Source organism: Vanellus vanellus (genome assembly GCF_965231255.1).
Source record: "Vanellus vanellus genome assembly, chromosome: 24".
NCBI lineage: Eukaryota > Metazoa > Chordata > Aves > Charadriiformes > Charadriidae > Vanellus > Vanellus vanellus.
This window is the reverse complement of record NC_138929.1, coordinates 609,326-622,221: the sequence shown is the minus strand read 5'-3', so window position 1 is coordinate 622,221 and position 12,896 is coordinate 609,326. Positions and strand designations below refer to the sequence as shown.

General features: G+C 59.6%; 1 protein-coding gene across 4 annotated transcripts; it reads right to left on the bottom strand.

Moving 5' to 3' along the window:
* Positions 1-839: 839 nt before the first annotated feature.
* On the bottom strand, positions 840-12,251 carry STAT3 (signal transducer and activator of transcription 3). Of its 4 annotated transcripts, none has more exons than XM_082494768.1 (24): positions 11,834-12,251; positions 10,974-11,120; positions 10,207-10,351; positions 9,686-9,784; positions 9,138-9,233; positions 8,972-9,053; positions 8,451-8,545; positions 8,100-8,251; positions 7,516-7,674; positions 7,317-7,409; positions 6,450-6,509; positions 6,178-6,207; positions 5,940-6,033; positions 5,809-5,856; positions 5,461-5,544; positions 5,267-5,365; positions 4,990-5,125; positions 4,820-4,872; positions 4,637-4,731; positions 4,206-4,345; positions 3,608-3,823; positions 3,287-3,329; positions 2,861-2,973; positions 840-2,773 (listed from the first exon to the last, which is right to left on the bottom strand). In XM_082494768.1, the coding sequence occupies exons 1-24, from the start codon at positions 12,082-12,084 to the stop codon at positions 2,718-2,720; spliced, it is 2,586 nt and encodes an 861-aa protein (XP_082350894.1). In that variant the 5' UTR covers positions 12,085-12,251; the 3' UTR covers positions 840-2,717. The 4 variants fall into 4 exon arrangements, with proteins under 4 accessions (XP_082350894.1, XP_082350895.1, XP_082350892.1 ...); XM_082494769.1 differs by having other exon boundaries at positions 3,611-3,823; XM_082494766.1 differs by having other exon boundaries at positions 840-2,973.
* Positions 12,252-12,896: the final 645 nt, after the last annotated feature.

Here is a 12,896-nt window from a genome sequence, read left to right as displayed (position 1 = left end):
GCATGACCCGCATGGAAAAAGCCCTTTGCTAATCCTGCCCTGACAGAACAATAATCTCTCCCTCTTGGCCTCATCAGAGCCCAAACACAGTAAGGATCCCACTGCTCTGCAGCTTTGTGGAGGGCTGCGGGTGGTGATGGTGTGGCAGCAGCGGGAGATGGTGGTGCTCTCTTGGCATCAGGTCGCTGTTGTGCTGCTCCAGCCCCAGTGCAGCCCACACCCTCCACACCCCGCACCCACTGCCCTCGGCCCGTGGGTGCATCCCCATAGGGCACCAGCTCTGGCGCGTCCCCACGAGAGGGCAGGACAGGCCCACACTCAGCCCAGGGCCACAGCCCTCCCTGCAGCACTAGGGACACAGCCAAGGAGAGGGACAGTGGGGAAAGCCCCCTCTCTCCCCAGAGCCCACCGCCCCCCCCAGGCAGAGGCAGGCAAAGGGGGAACGGCAGAGGGGTCGGGGTGCAGCCCTACGCATTGGCGGGCAGGGAGCAGCCAGAGCAGGGCCCCGGTGCAGCCGCATCCTCCCACGCTGGCACCGGCGTTTCCTTGACGCAAGGGGAGGAGAGCCAGCGCCGCTCCGGGGCGAGAGAACCCAGCAATACCCCCCCGGCCGCCCCCAGCTCAGCTCCCCTAAAGCGGGGGGCCCGAGAGCAGCCGGCCCACGCGTGCGGGGCAGCGGCACAGCCCAGCTGCGGCAGCACCAGGGCGGCTGGTTCGCGCTGAGCAAACCGCAGCTCTGGCGTCGGGGCCGGCGTTTTGCTGAGAGAGGCCCCAGTTCCCAGAGGGGGGGTAAGGCAGGCGCCGCACACAGACAGCTCAACTCACACCCCGAGAGCACGTCGCTTCAGAGCCTTTATTCTGGAGAAAGTTAGAGCCTGTAGATACAGCAATAAAATATACAAAAAAATAAAATTTTTTACAGTATTGAGTGCTGCCCAGGGCTACAGTGACTGCAGCTGGAGGCAGCTACATATGAGCACAGGGGCAACCAAGGGGCAGGGCCCTCATCCCCTCTGGGAACCTCTCAACTTCAAATGGCCTTCCTGTCCCCAGGGGCAACCACAGCACCATCTCCTGCCCACACACAGGGCACAGGACTGGCCCAGACCCCACAGCCCTCTGCCCCAGGGATCCTACCCCTGCCCTGCCCACAGGCTGCGGTGCCGACAGCACAGCCCACAGCTGAGGGGGCGGTGGGGACCACCCCATGGTCTTTACTGGGCACAAGAGACAGAGCAACCCGTTGGGTCCACCCTGAGCCACAGCATCATCACCGGTGCGGATGATGGAGGGTTTCTCTCCACCCAGGGCCAAGTTAAGACACACCAGACGTGTAAAGCCCAGGGCTGGTGCCCAGTAAGACAGTTTTCCGCTGATGTTACCCACAGCCTCGGTGCTGACAGCTCCCGCAGCCCAGACCCCGAGCACCGGGCAGGGCTGAGCACACAACCACCCCTCGCAGTCCCGTTAGCACAACGGGCTTCCAGATGCTGGGGGGAGCGGGCAGCTCTCCTGCTGCCTCTCCCTCCTCTTCCTTGTTCATCGGTGTCTGCGAGCCCACTGCATGGCAAGGGCAGGGCTCCCCCCATCTGCGCATGTACAGAACCACAACCAGAGAGAGCTTCCAGCTCTCCTCGACCCCCTTGAGTAAGGAAACCTGCCCTTTGCAACACCCACGTCTCTGTCAAGTGCTGGCCAACAGCAGATCGCTCTCCCTACGTACATCCTGCTCCCTTCAACTCCTGCCACCTCCTACCTCAACAGCCACAGCCAACCTCTAACAAAAATGCCACGCAAAGCCCCTGAGAAGCTGCAAACCCACTGCCTGGGACACCACAAGCCATACCAGAGGGAAAAGGGCCAAGCCGGGCCATCCACTGCAGGTCATGTTGGATCCAGCAGCCTCCCATGCTCCCCCGGGATCCAACGGGTGTAACCCTGCACAGCACGCACTGGTGTTGGGACACATCTCTGCCCTGCCCCAGGGAAACCAGTCATCCCAGCAGCAGCCCTGGGGCTGCTGGAGCCAGGCAGATCCGGGTGCCTGCAGCAGGAAGGTGGTGGCCAGCTGAGGCAGTCACTGAAAGGCCCTGCTCCCAAGCAGACCCGGCAGGAGCATCGCCCTCGCAGGGCAGGAGCGCCGGGACCCATCCACCTCGCAGCTCTGAGCCGCGTGCTGGTGCTCCTGGCCAACAGCAGGGCCAAAGGTGGAGAGAGGAGATCCCTCCACACTCTGCGAGCTCCGGGAGGGAGCTCATCAGGTAACCTGCATGGAGGCCAGGACCAGCCGATGCCCTCTGAGGCTCCCAGAGGCAAATCCGGGCTCAGGGCATCTCCACAAGCTTTTGGACTCTGGCAGTCAGGAAAGCAGCTTCGAACAGCAGGCAACGTGACCGGGGCTGCAGAAGCATTTGTAAAAACTGAGGCTGCGATCGGAGGCTAATAGGCACTTGAATGAGCAAAACAATAATAAAAAACTGTTATGGAAGGAAATAGAAAAAGGTTCATCCCTCCCTCTCCCCAAAGAGATGAATGGCACCACCCTGGGGAGGGGGTATTTGTTTGGGTCAGACAAGGGATCGGTGGTGAGGACCGCAGTCCCCAGCTCCTGCCGAGGAAACGAGCAGCCGTGACCAAGCAGGGCGAGACCGGGGGATCTTTGGAGGTGGGAAGCCCAAGAGTCCTGGGAGGGCCCCCGCGAGCGCCGGCGGAGCACCTCACATGGGTGAAGAAGCACACTCCGGGGTCAGCTCCATGTCGAAGGTCAGTGACTCTGCGGGGACACACAGCCGGAGGTCACAGGGCCCACGGGTGGTTACAGCCAGGACCCCCGTGGGTGCCACAGCCCCCCCAGACTCACCAAACTGCCCTCCTGCATTGGCCTCGGCGCCCTCGCTGCTGTTGCCAAACTGCATGAGCGAGTCCAGGGTGCGCGGGGACATGGGCAGGTCGATGGTGTTGCTGAAGGAGGTGCTGTCGGGGAGAGGGGGAAAGGAAAAAGCACAGAAACCTCCGGAGTCAGGGCCTGGCCAGAGCTCTCCAACGTCCCCTCTCCCCCCAACAGGCCTCAGGGCACGGTCCCAAGCGCTCTCCAGAGGAAAGGGGCCCCAGGAGGGGAAGAACAGGCCTGCGGTTAGGGCAGCAAGCCAGAGCCCGGCGCAGCCCCCATGGTCTCCCTCTGCCCAGAACAATCCAGGCAAGAGCGGGAAGGAAACCCCCCCTCAAGCAAGACTGAGCATGAATGTGTGTGTGGGGCTTTGCAAAGACAGCCCCCAGGAACACTTACGGGGTGACACAGATGAACTTGGTCTTCAGATACGGAGCAGCACCTGCAGAGGAGCGAGCAGCCTTGTCACCAGCCGCCGGAGGAGGAATACTGCTCTCCCCCCCTCGGAGCGCAGACCTGCAGACAGCGCCCACCCTCCCGGCCCCCGCGCAGCCCCCACTGCCCACACCCCACGGGGACCCCCAGCTAGTCCCATACTGCAGCTATGCCCGCGGGGGACCACAGCACAGGATCCTAGATGGCGACAGCTCTTCCACCCGCGCTGTCCCTGGAGCTGCCTCACAGCGCAAGAGCCGTGCTGGAGCACAGAAAGTCAACGACTACCTGAGTCAGTAGCTTCAGAGTGCTCCTGGCTCTCTGAGCGGCAGTACTTCCCAAACGCCTCCTCCTTGGGGATGTCCGGGTACAGGTACACCAGGGGGGACACCAGGATGTTGGTGGCATCCATGATTTTGTAGCCCATGATGATCTCCGCAAACGACATGTTGTTCAGCTGCTGCTTGGTGTAAGGCTCCACGGACTGGATCTGGGTCTTCCCTGTACAAGGAGACTTTTGACACAGGGCAAGACACCTGCATTCCTTGGGCAAAGGCAGGGCCTTCCTCAAACACCCCAGGAGCAGCAGGGACAAGATGGGCCTGGGGCTGCGCTCAGCCTCACGAGGCACCCAACAGCCCACAGGACAGGATGGGGACCTGCCAGAGGGCTTCAGTGCTGCAGAAGCCTGCCCCACACGGGCAGGGGCACCTAGGAGGCAGAGACCAGCAAAGAGCACCCAGGCTCAAAGACTTAACCAAGGGAGAGGGCTTTGTCAGGGCAAGGACAATGGATGTCTTATCAGTGAACACTGCCATGGTCCAACCCCCCTTCAGAGCCAGGAACGCTGGCTGGGCAAGACAATGTTGGGAGAGCAACGTACCGCTGATGTCCTTCTCCACCCATGTGAAGGTGATGCCGCCTTCCTTGCTGCTCTCACTGAACCGCAGCAGGAATGTTCCCGGAGGTTTCGTGCTCAGGATGGCTCGCTCACGCTCCTTGCTGATGAACCCCATGATGTACCTGGGTGTCAGGAGCAAGGGTGGGTCAGGACACTGGAGCAGCTACTCCGGGACACAAACCCTGCTAGCTCTCTGCACAGCATCAGGCAGCAGCAGGACCTGGCCCGGCCACTGGCAGAGCCACCGACATTTTAACAATTCCCAGGTGGGTTTTTACTCTGAACCGGCCAACAGAGCCTGGACAGAAAAAGCATCCCAGGAGAGCCCACCTGCACCTGGACAGGACTCGCGGGACCCCTCCCATGGCCCAGCCCAACCCAGGGTCTCCAGACTGACGCTGGCCGAGGCTCACCCTTCATTCCACAGCGCCAGGATGTACTTTTTCACCAAGTCAATAATGTTGTCCAGCCAGACCCAGAAAGAGAAGCCTTTGCCAGCCATGTTCTCCTGAGAATGAGGGCAGAGAGGCCGTGAGCACAGTTCAGAGGAAGGGAACAGCCAAGGGACAGCACTCGGGGATGAGAGGGAGTTATACCTTGCAGAACTTGGCCCAGGTGATCTGACAGCCGGAGTAATTCACACCTGGCCCTGGCAGAGAAGAACAGGAGCATCAACATTTAGATTGAGCTTTTCTTCCAAAGTCACCATTTCCAGGGAGCACCGTGAGGAACAGCAGGGGTGGGCAGGACACCCAGACCACATTACCCAGAAGTTTTTCTGCCAGTGTTGTCAGCTGCTCAATGCTGAGGCCACGCTTCGTGGTGGAGGAGAACTGCCAACTCAGCACCTCTGCCACCTGGTCCCAGGTCCCGATGGGGGGCTTGGTGAAGAAGTTTACGTTCTGTACAAGAGAAAACACAGCCCTGAGCAGGACATGGGACGGAAGCAGAGCCGGGTTGAGCCCCAGCCCCGCTCCCAGGCCACAGATTCCCTCTCCTGCCTACAGCCTGCCTGCCGGGACACTCCGGTCCCAGAGCCCTACCTTGGGGTTGTTGGTCAGCATGTTGTACCACAGGATGGATGCCCAGGCATTGGGCATCTGGCAGATGTTGGAGATGACCACCACTGGCAGTGAGTGGGTCTGCAAAGACAGGACGTGACCACAGGCTGGGACATCTCCCAGGGCTCCTCTGCACCCAGGCCCATGGCAACGAGAGGCAGTAACCCACAGCTCACCTCTAGGTCGATCTTCAGCCCCTGGTGATACACCTCTGTCTCAAAGGTGATGAGGTGCAGCTCCTCGGTGACTATCAGCGAGGCCTAGGGTAGAAGAGGACACAATGAGCATGCAGGAGATGCCTGCCCTTGGCCCGACACACGGCCATCAGGCCCAACACTGTTGCTCAGGTCTGGATGGACAGGGCTGGTCTGGCAGCTGCCAACGTGCCAGAGGGTGCCTGCGGACAGCCCCTCTTGGGGCAGGGCTACCACTTCTCCTTGTGGCTCAGCCACGAGTCAGGGAGCGAGACAGCCAGCAGAGCTGCCAGCAAAGGGCTCTTACACCAGGGCTCCCCCAGCACTTACATCGCAGTTGGCTCTGCCTCCGTTTCCGCACCGCTGCTCCCGCAGGGTCTGTCAGAGAAGGAACAGGCTGAAGCAACACTGCGACAGCACACAGTCTCACCAGGAGCAGCCCAAGAGCTCATGGTACCTACCAGGTGCTTGAACTCTGCTGAGAGGCTGCCGTTGTTCGACTCCTCCATGTTCATGACCTTGGTGTTTGTCCCCAGGATGTTAAACTTCCGGGACCTCGAAAGAGGAAAGACAGAATGTGGCTGACAGGGCCCTCTCAGAGCAAACACACGGTAGGACGTTTGCCAGGATTAAAAGCAGAAGCAAGAAAAGGGAAAAAAAAAACCAAACAAACAGAAGAACAACCACCATTGCACTTACCCCCGAAGTGCTGCAACGTCCCCAGAGTCCCTAAGAAAGGGGAGAGAGACACCTGGTCATGGCCATGGCATTCCTACCCTGACGCAGACACACTGGCGTGTGGGGCCGGCTGCGTGACAACATCGAGCCCCACAGGGCCCCCAGACTGTCCCCCTGAAGCGGGAACGAACCCTTGGGACCCAGCACCACCCCACATCCTCCAACGGCAGCAGGAACAAGTCCCACTCCAGTCACCCCACCCAGTGCCACCAGGATCAGACCATGGGACTCACTTGTCAATGCAGACTTTAATTTTCAGCTGATAGTTCAGCTCCGGAAACTTGACCAACAACCTGCAAAGAGTCAGCAGACAGAGAGTGTGAGCATGATCCTTCACACACAAACGACTCCAGTTCAACACAGCATCTGCACAGAGTGCAGAACAGCTGCATAGAGAGCAGCGCTGTGCGCATCCCCCTGCAGGCAGCACCTCAGTTCACACCAAAGTTCACAGGGACACGGCATTACACAGCTCCTCCGGCATCCCCGAGCCCGTCCGCATGCAGGCCTGTGACACGTCAGCCCTGTCCTCAGGACCATGGAGGTGCTGACACCTCCCTGAGTGTCCCGAGGAGGGCTCATTTTGGCTGCTGACTGCCCACACCAGGCAAACATCTGCTCTGACCAAACACCCTCCCCACCGCTCTGTGGCCAGATGCTGCCACATGCCAAGGGGGCGACGGGGGCATAGAGGGGAGGTGGCGAACAAGCTCCAGGCAGAGCCTGGTGTCGGAGCAGCCGCTCTCGGTGGAGGCTGGCAGGGAACACGGGCCAGCTGAGAGGCAGCTGGCCAGGGACGCACTGACGCTTCCTGCTGCCCGCCCCCGCAGCGGGATTTACCAGAATCCCGGCTGCCTCCAGGAACGCGGCAGAGCCCCAGCCAGCAGCCGCCATCCCTGCACTGAGTCACGCAGGCGGCACTCCAGCGGCACCAGCCTGCTGGGATTCATTCCCTCCCGGTGCCAGGGCTCCCCAGGCAAGCTGGAGGCTGCACCCGCACCAGCATCTCCTTTGGAGAGAGATCCTGCCTTGCTTTCCCCTGCACAGCTTCTGTCCCTCACCCATACTGCAGCAGGACCACAGGGGCCAGTGACACCCACCTGACTTTGGTGGTGAACTGCACGCCGGTTTTGATGACCAGGGGCCGGTCGGGGTGCATGGGCATGCAGGGCTGCCTCTCCACGACGAAAGCACTGCAGGGGAAGGCACAAGAACCACAGTCAAACCTCAGGCCCGGCTCAGCACCCGTGAGCCAACTGCCTGTGCCCAGGGGACTGCCCACCGCTCCCCCCTTGGCACCTTTTCATCAGGTTCCTGAACAGCTCCACAATCCGCTCCTCCAGCATGGGCCGGTGTTGGACAATTGGGTCACCCTTGTAGGACACTTTCTGCTGCAGTTCTTCCAACTTCTTGATCTGCTGCCGGGTCTGTAGCTGTGATTCGGCAAGAGAGGTTATCCTAGGGGAGCAGGAAGAAGCAGTGTTAGCTCTGGCTGCCAAGCCCTGTCTGGTCCCAGCCCACAGAGCCCTCCTCTTTCCTCACTTGCATGAGAGAAGACACTCCATACCAAACCATCAGGGAACAGAACACATCTCCTGACCCCATGCATTTTTCCAGGCCATTCATTACAAAAGAAACCTGCACCCCAAGTTCCGCAGAGACACACCAGGACCAGAAACATCTCACAGCAGCCTTAAAATCCCACAGGCCTGGGGCTAACCATTCCAGCACTAGAGCCCACTGTCGAGGACTAGTGGATTACATTTATGCTTGCATGCATCAGAAGCCACAAGGATATTTCCAGAGGCAAAGAGCTCATTTCCACAGAAGGTATTCAAATGCCATCTCTCTAAGGACTGATGCAACCCCCAGCCAGCTCCTACCAGTTCTCGAGCCGGTCTAAGCAGATATTCGGTGGGCCACCAATGCAGGCGATCTGCTGCCGTCTCTTCCAGTCTGCCAATTCCTCATCTGCCAGCAACTTCTGCACATACTCCATGGCTGACAGCAGTCCAGCCAGTTCACTCACAATACCCTGTCAAAAAAGAAAGCAGAACATTCAACACCCTCTGAGATCTGCAAGTTTCACCTTCACAGACAAGAAAGAAGTCACCCAGGGCTGTATTTCCAGCGCTGCTCTCAGTTCTGGCCACGCAGGAACACCAAACTCATACCCCAGGAAAAGGGCACTGCTGCACCCCCGGGGGATCTGGAGGGCCAGCTGCACGACATACCCTCCGCATTTGGTCCAGCGCCGTGAGCATCTGTTCCAGCTGCTGCATTTTCTGCCGGGTCACCGACTGATTGTTTCCATTCAGATCCTGCATGTCTGTGCAGAGAGGTGAGAAAGCTTCAGCCAAGCACATGGACTCCTCCCACCCTCCCAAGCATCACACGAACGAAAGACTTCCACTGCGAAGGAGCAGGCACTCTAGAAAGCTGTTATATTTAAGCAGTGATCTCACACAGCTTTTAAGCACCCTGCTGGCTTTCCTGCATGCACAGCAGCACTATCCCCTCCACAGTGAGGTGGTGAACTCTACCTCACAGGCAGAGTTCTGGTTCAACTCCCTGGAGGCAGTGTCAGTGGCAGAAACAAAACACAAGGTTCCTCCAATTGCCATGCAAATGCCCTCAGCCTAAGCCACCCTTCAGGCTTGGAGAGGAGGCACCGGGAGGGCTGGAACGTGTCCCCCAACAAGTTTCCTTGCAGCAACACACTTTGGTTTGCCAGATGCTAATGAGCTTCCATTACCTCCTTGGCTTTTCAAAGTCTTGTAGTTAAAATCAAAGTCATCCTGTAGATTCTCCACCACTTTCATCTTCTGCTCCAGATCCTGCAAGGCAAGAGACAGGGATTTATTTAAAGCACTAGATCACCTCGGTGGGAAAAGGAGAAGGTGCTTCGGCAGCACACATACCTGCACTCTCTTCCTCACGTCCTGCAGATGCTGCTCCAGCATCTGCTGCTTTTCTGTCACTACAGCTGCTGTTGGATGTGTTGCCTGGCCGCCTTGCTGCAGAAAGGACAAGGAGGGCATCAGATCCAGGCCATGACCCAGGAACGCTCCCCTCCCAACCTAAGCAGGTTTTGTGGGAAGGGTCTTCATCCCTAACAAAAGCCAGTGTGGTTGGCTGCTCACTTGCAGCGTTAGCTCCAGGTCTGCGCAGCAAGGCACACAGCACACCCCACGCGAGGGGCGAGAGGAGAGATGGATGCGCACCAAAGCTAATGGCCACCCCCGGCAGAGAGCACCCGGGCTGCATCCTGGCGGGAAGCAGCTGCTGCCCGCAGAGCAGAAGTTATCAGCCGCCGCAGCTGGACCTTCCCTCAGTGCAAAGCAGCTCTCGTTACTGAAGGAAGCACGTGGGGAGCTTTGGACTGCAGCTTCCCTTCAGCACCGTGTACCCACACAGCGCTGTGGGGTGGGTGGCAGGACGACAGCCCCGTGACACCCAAATCACTGACCTGGGCTGCGGTGGCAGCCGTCTGGAGGAGCCGGGACTCTTCCCACAGGCAGCGAGCCACAATGCGGGCTATTTCCATCGGCTTCTCCAAGTATCTGCTCTGTAAAAGGTTCAAACCCCCAAGGTTAGCACGCACAATGTAAATCCCAGGGTCTCTGCCTCTGTTAGGGCTGCAGGTCACGAGCAGTGTCGAGGAAGCCGTTGGAACACGAGGAAATGGCTTCAAGTTGCGCCAAGGGAAGTTTAGATTGGATATTAGGAAGAATTTCTTTACTGAGAGGGTCATCAGACACTGGAACGTGTTACCCAGGGCAGTGGTGGAGTCCCCGTCCCTGGAGATATTTAAGGGTCATTTAGATACAGCGCTCAGGGCCATGGTTTAGTGGTGGGTTGTCAGTGTTAGGTTAAGATCATCTAGTCCAATCCTTACAGGTCTCGTCCAATCTAGGAGATTCTGCGATTCTGTGAGTTCCACGGGCTGCCCCCACATCCCCCCTGCCAAACCAGTGCTTCCCGCCTCACCTGCAGGAACTGCTTGATGCGCCGCAGGTTGTGCTGGTACAGGACGTTGGACTCCTGCAGGAAGCGGCTGTACTGCTGGTCGATCTCCCCCAGCAGGTTGTGGAACACCAGCGTGGCGTGCGACTCCTTGCTGGCAGCGTAAGCCCTGGGCGAGGGAGGGCAGAGTCCTGGGTGCCCGGCACAGGGGAAGGGGCAAGGCAGCGCCAAGGGCAGCACCAAAGGCATGGCGGCTCTGCTCGCACCCGCCATCCCTCGGGCAACGCGACGCCCCAGCCACCTTCCCAACCTGCACCAGAGCAATGGTCAGGGCAGGCCTGACGTGCCTCATGCCATTAAACTGAGCCCTCAGACTGTGCCCACGAAGGCAGGGCGACAGAGAGGTTTGGGACTCGGGCTTAAAGCCTGGCCTTACGCCAGGCAGACAGCGCACACGAGCACCTCGCCAGTCCCACGTGCTCCCTGGATGGGATCCAGGAACCGGTGCTCTGTGGCAACCTTGTTTACAATAGAGGCCAATGCGAGACAGCCCTGGATGGGGACATCCCCACCTCAGAGCTCCTCCTTCTCCTGGTCCAGGGTCTGACACCACATGCACAGAGTCCCACTCCCCTTCACGCCACACAAGCCTCAGGGAGGAAGACCAGTCCCGCCACATCAAGAGCCTCAGGAAAGGGGCAAAGCTCCTCCAGACCACCTCGGTGCCTGTTGCCACCCGAGGGTGGGTGTCCTGAGCAAAGTCCCCATGTCGGCATTTCGCAAGGCCTTACCAGTCCTGGCTCTCGATCCACGGGGCCAGGAACTGCCGGAGCTCCATGGGAAAGCTGTCACTGTAGAGCTGGTGGAGCTGCTCCAAGTACCGTGTGTCGAGCTGCTGCAGCTGGTTCCACTGCGCCATCCTGGCCAGCTCCAGAGACCTGCCGGGACAGGCACGTGTGCTGCTCAGAGCTGGCACCCGGCAGCCTCCAGACCCCCTGCCACCAGCCGTTCGGCAGGACCCAGCCACAACTGCTGCTCCCCTTCAGGAAGGGCTGATGGGGCCAGAACCAGAGACAGCTGGGGCACGGCGAACCCGGGGCACGCAGCTCCAGGAGAGATGGAGCGGGCAGGGGGCGGGCAGTGCCCGTCCCTCCGAGGGCAGCGCAGAGCTGGGGCAAATGCCGTGTGTGCAGCTCTGGGCCCACAACACTGCAGAGCTCCAGTGCACCCTGAGGGATAAGTCCAGACCCCGTGTCCCTCCAGAGCCGCTCACGCATCCAGGAGCTGGTTCCTCTTCAGCAAAACCCACCCTGAGCTGGCAGCCACGGGACCTGTTCAAGGAGCCCTGGGACCGGCACCAGTTTGTGCCTCCAGGCTGGTCTCCGGCAAGGTGAGAGCAGCCACCAGCTCTGGCTGGCAGGGAAGCGCCACTGCCATCACCCACAGGCAGCCCTGGGTCAAGGGAAGGTGGAACCACAGACCGAAACTGCATCGTTAGCGCAGGAATAACGGCATGCACGCCTGGGGGAGGGCAGGGAAGGAGCCAGCCTGGCTGTGAGGGGAAAAGCCCTTTTCACACCCTCTGACATCCGCACCCTGGCACTCGGCTCCGGAGCCCTCAGCAGCGCAGGACATGGCAACACAGCCTCACCTGCCTGCAGGGTGAACGGCAGAGCAGCCAAAAGTGAGGGCCCAGCAGCACCACTCCATCCCGAGAGCTCCAGCAAAACCCAGCCGAAGGCGAGCGTGGAAGGCAGCCTTCCTGCCCAGCCCCGGTGAGCTTCCCGCGAAGAGCGGCAGCAGAGAGATTTCGCTCCAGCTGCCCCAGCTGTGAAGCTGAATAAAGCCCGGATTCTGACTCATTCTCTTTTTACCACACGTCATTAAATTAATTGGAAACATCTGAGATCAGAAGAGCTGAGCTTGCCCTGGCACTGGCAGCCGGTGGCCATTTGCACCAGATTACAGAAGCGCAGCAGGCAGGCCCTCGCTGCCGCGCTCAGCCCCATCCTCCCACCCTGTGCAGGATCTCACAGCCCACAAACCCTGAGGGTTCGGGGAGGCACAGCCCCAAGCAGGTCAGACCAGACACAGCCGCTCTCACAAACCCAGAGAGGTAGGAAGCCTCACTTCACGCTGCTCCTCGCACCGCAGGGTCAGATCAGAGTTAAAAATTACAACTCAGGCAGCTCCTAATGCCACCAAACCCCTCAGAGCTGCGCAGGAGCTCTCCAAGCACAGGGAATGCGGCTCCGAGCTCAGCTTCGGGAGCTGAGCTTCCATCTGTCCAGCTTCAGCGTGGTGAGCGCCGAGCTTCCCCGCCGGAGAGCACACTTCCCAAGCGCCTGCCTCCAGCAAAGCTTTCTCCTAGACAGAGGCACCATTTCCAAAACTTTCCTACCTTCTTTCTCGGGGGGGGAGGGAGGGGTCTTGGGCACGTAGGTCACTAACGACAGGTACAAGGCTTTAATCTGGTGCCAATGTCTTCCAGGCACCCCCTGGCCAGACGGCACACATGCCTGCCTCTGCTCCGGGAGGCAGGGAAGGAGCTGCAGAGCTTACAGTAAGTGCAGAAGGCGGAGACTGCCAGGAAACAACAGAAACAAGGAAGGAGCAATTTTCGAGTTAGAGACTTGTGTGTCAATGGAAATCAAACTAACGCTAACGAGGGGACAGCAAGCTGTGTTTAGGGAGCGAAGGCACAGAGCTCTGCT

What these genes read in the sequence shown, in the direction of transcription:
- STAT3 (XM_082494766.1), bottom strand. Translation starts at nt 12,084, where the DNA reads ATGTTTCCAATTAATTTAATGACGTGTGGTAAAAAGAGAATGAGTCAG. An exon ending in ATTAAAGTCTGCATTGACAA is followed by an intron (nt 6,208 to 6,449) that starts GTGAGTCCCATG and finishes CCCCTTTCTTAG; the next exon opens with GGACTCTGGGGACGTTGCAG. An exon ending in TGCTGACCAACAACCCCAAG is followed by an intron (nt 5,126 to 5,266) that starts GTAGGGCTCTGG and finishes TCTCTTGTACAG; the next exon opens with AACGTAAACTTCTTCACCAA.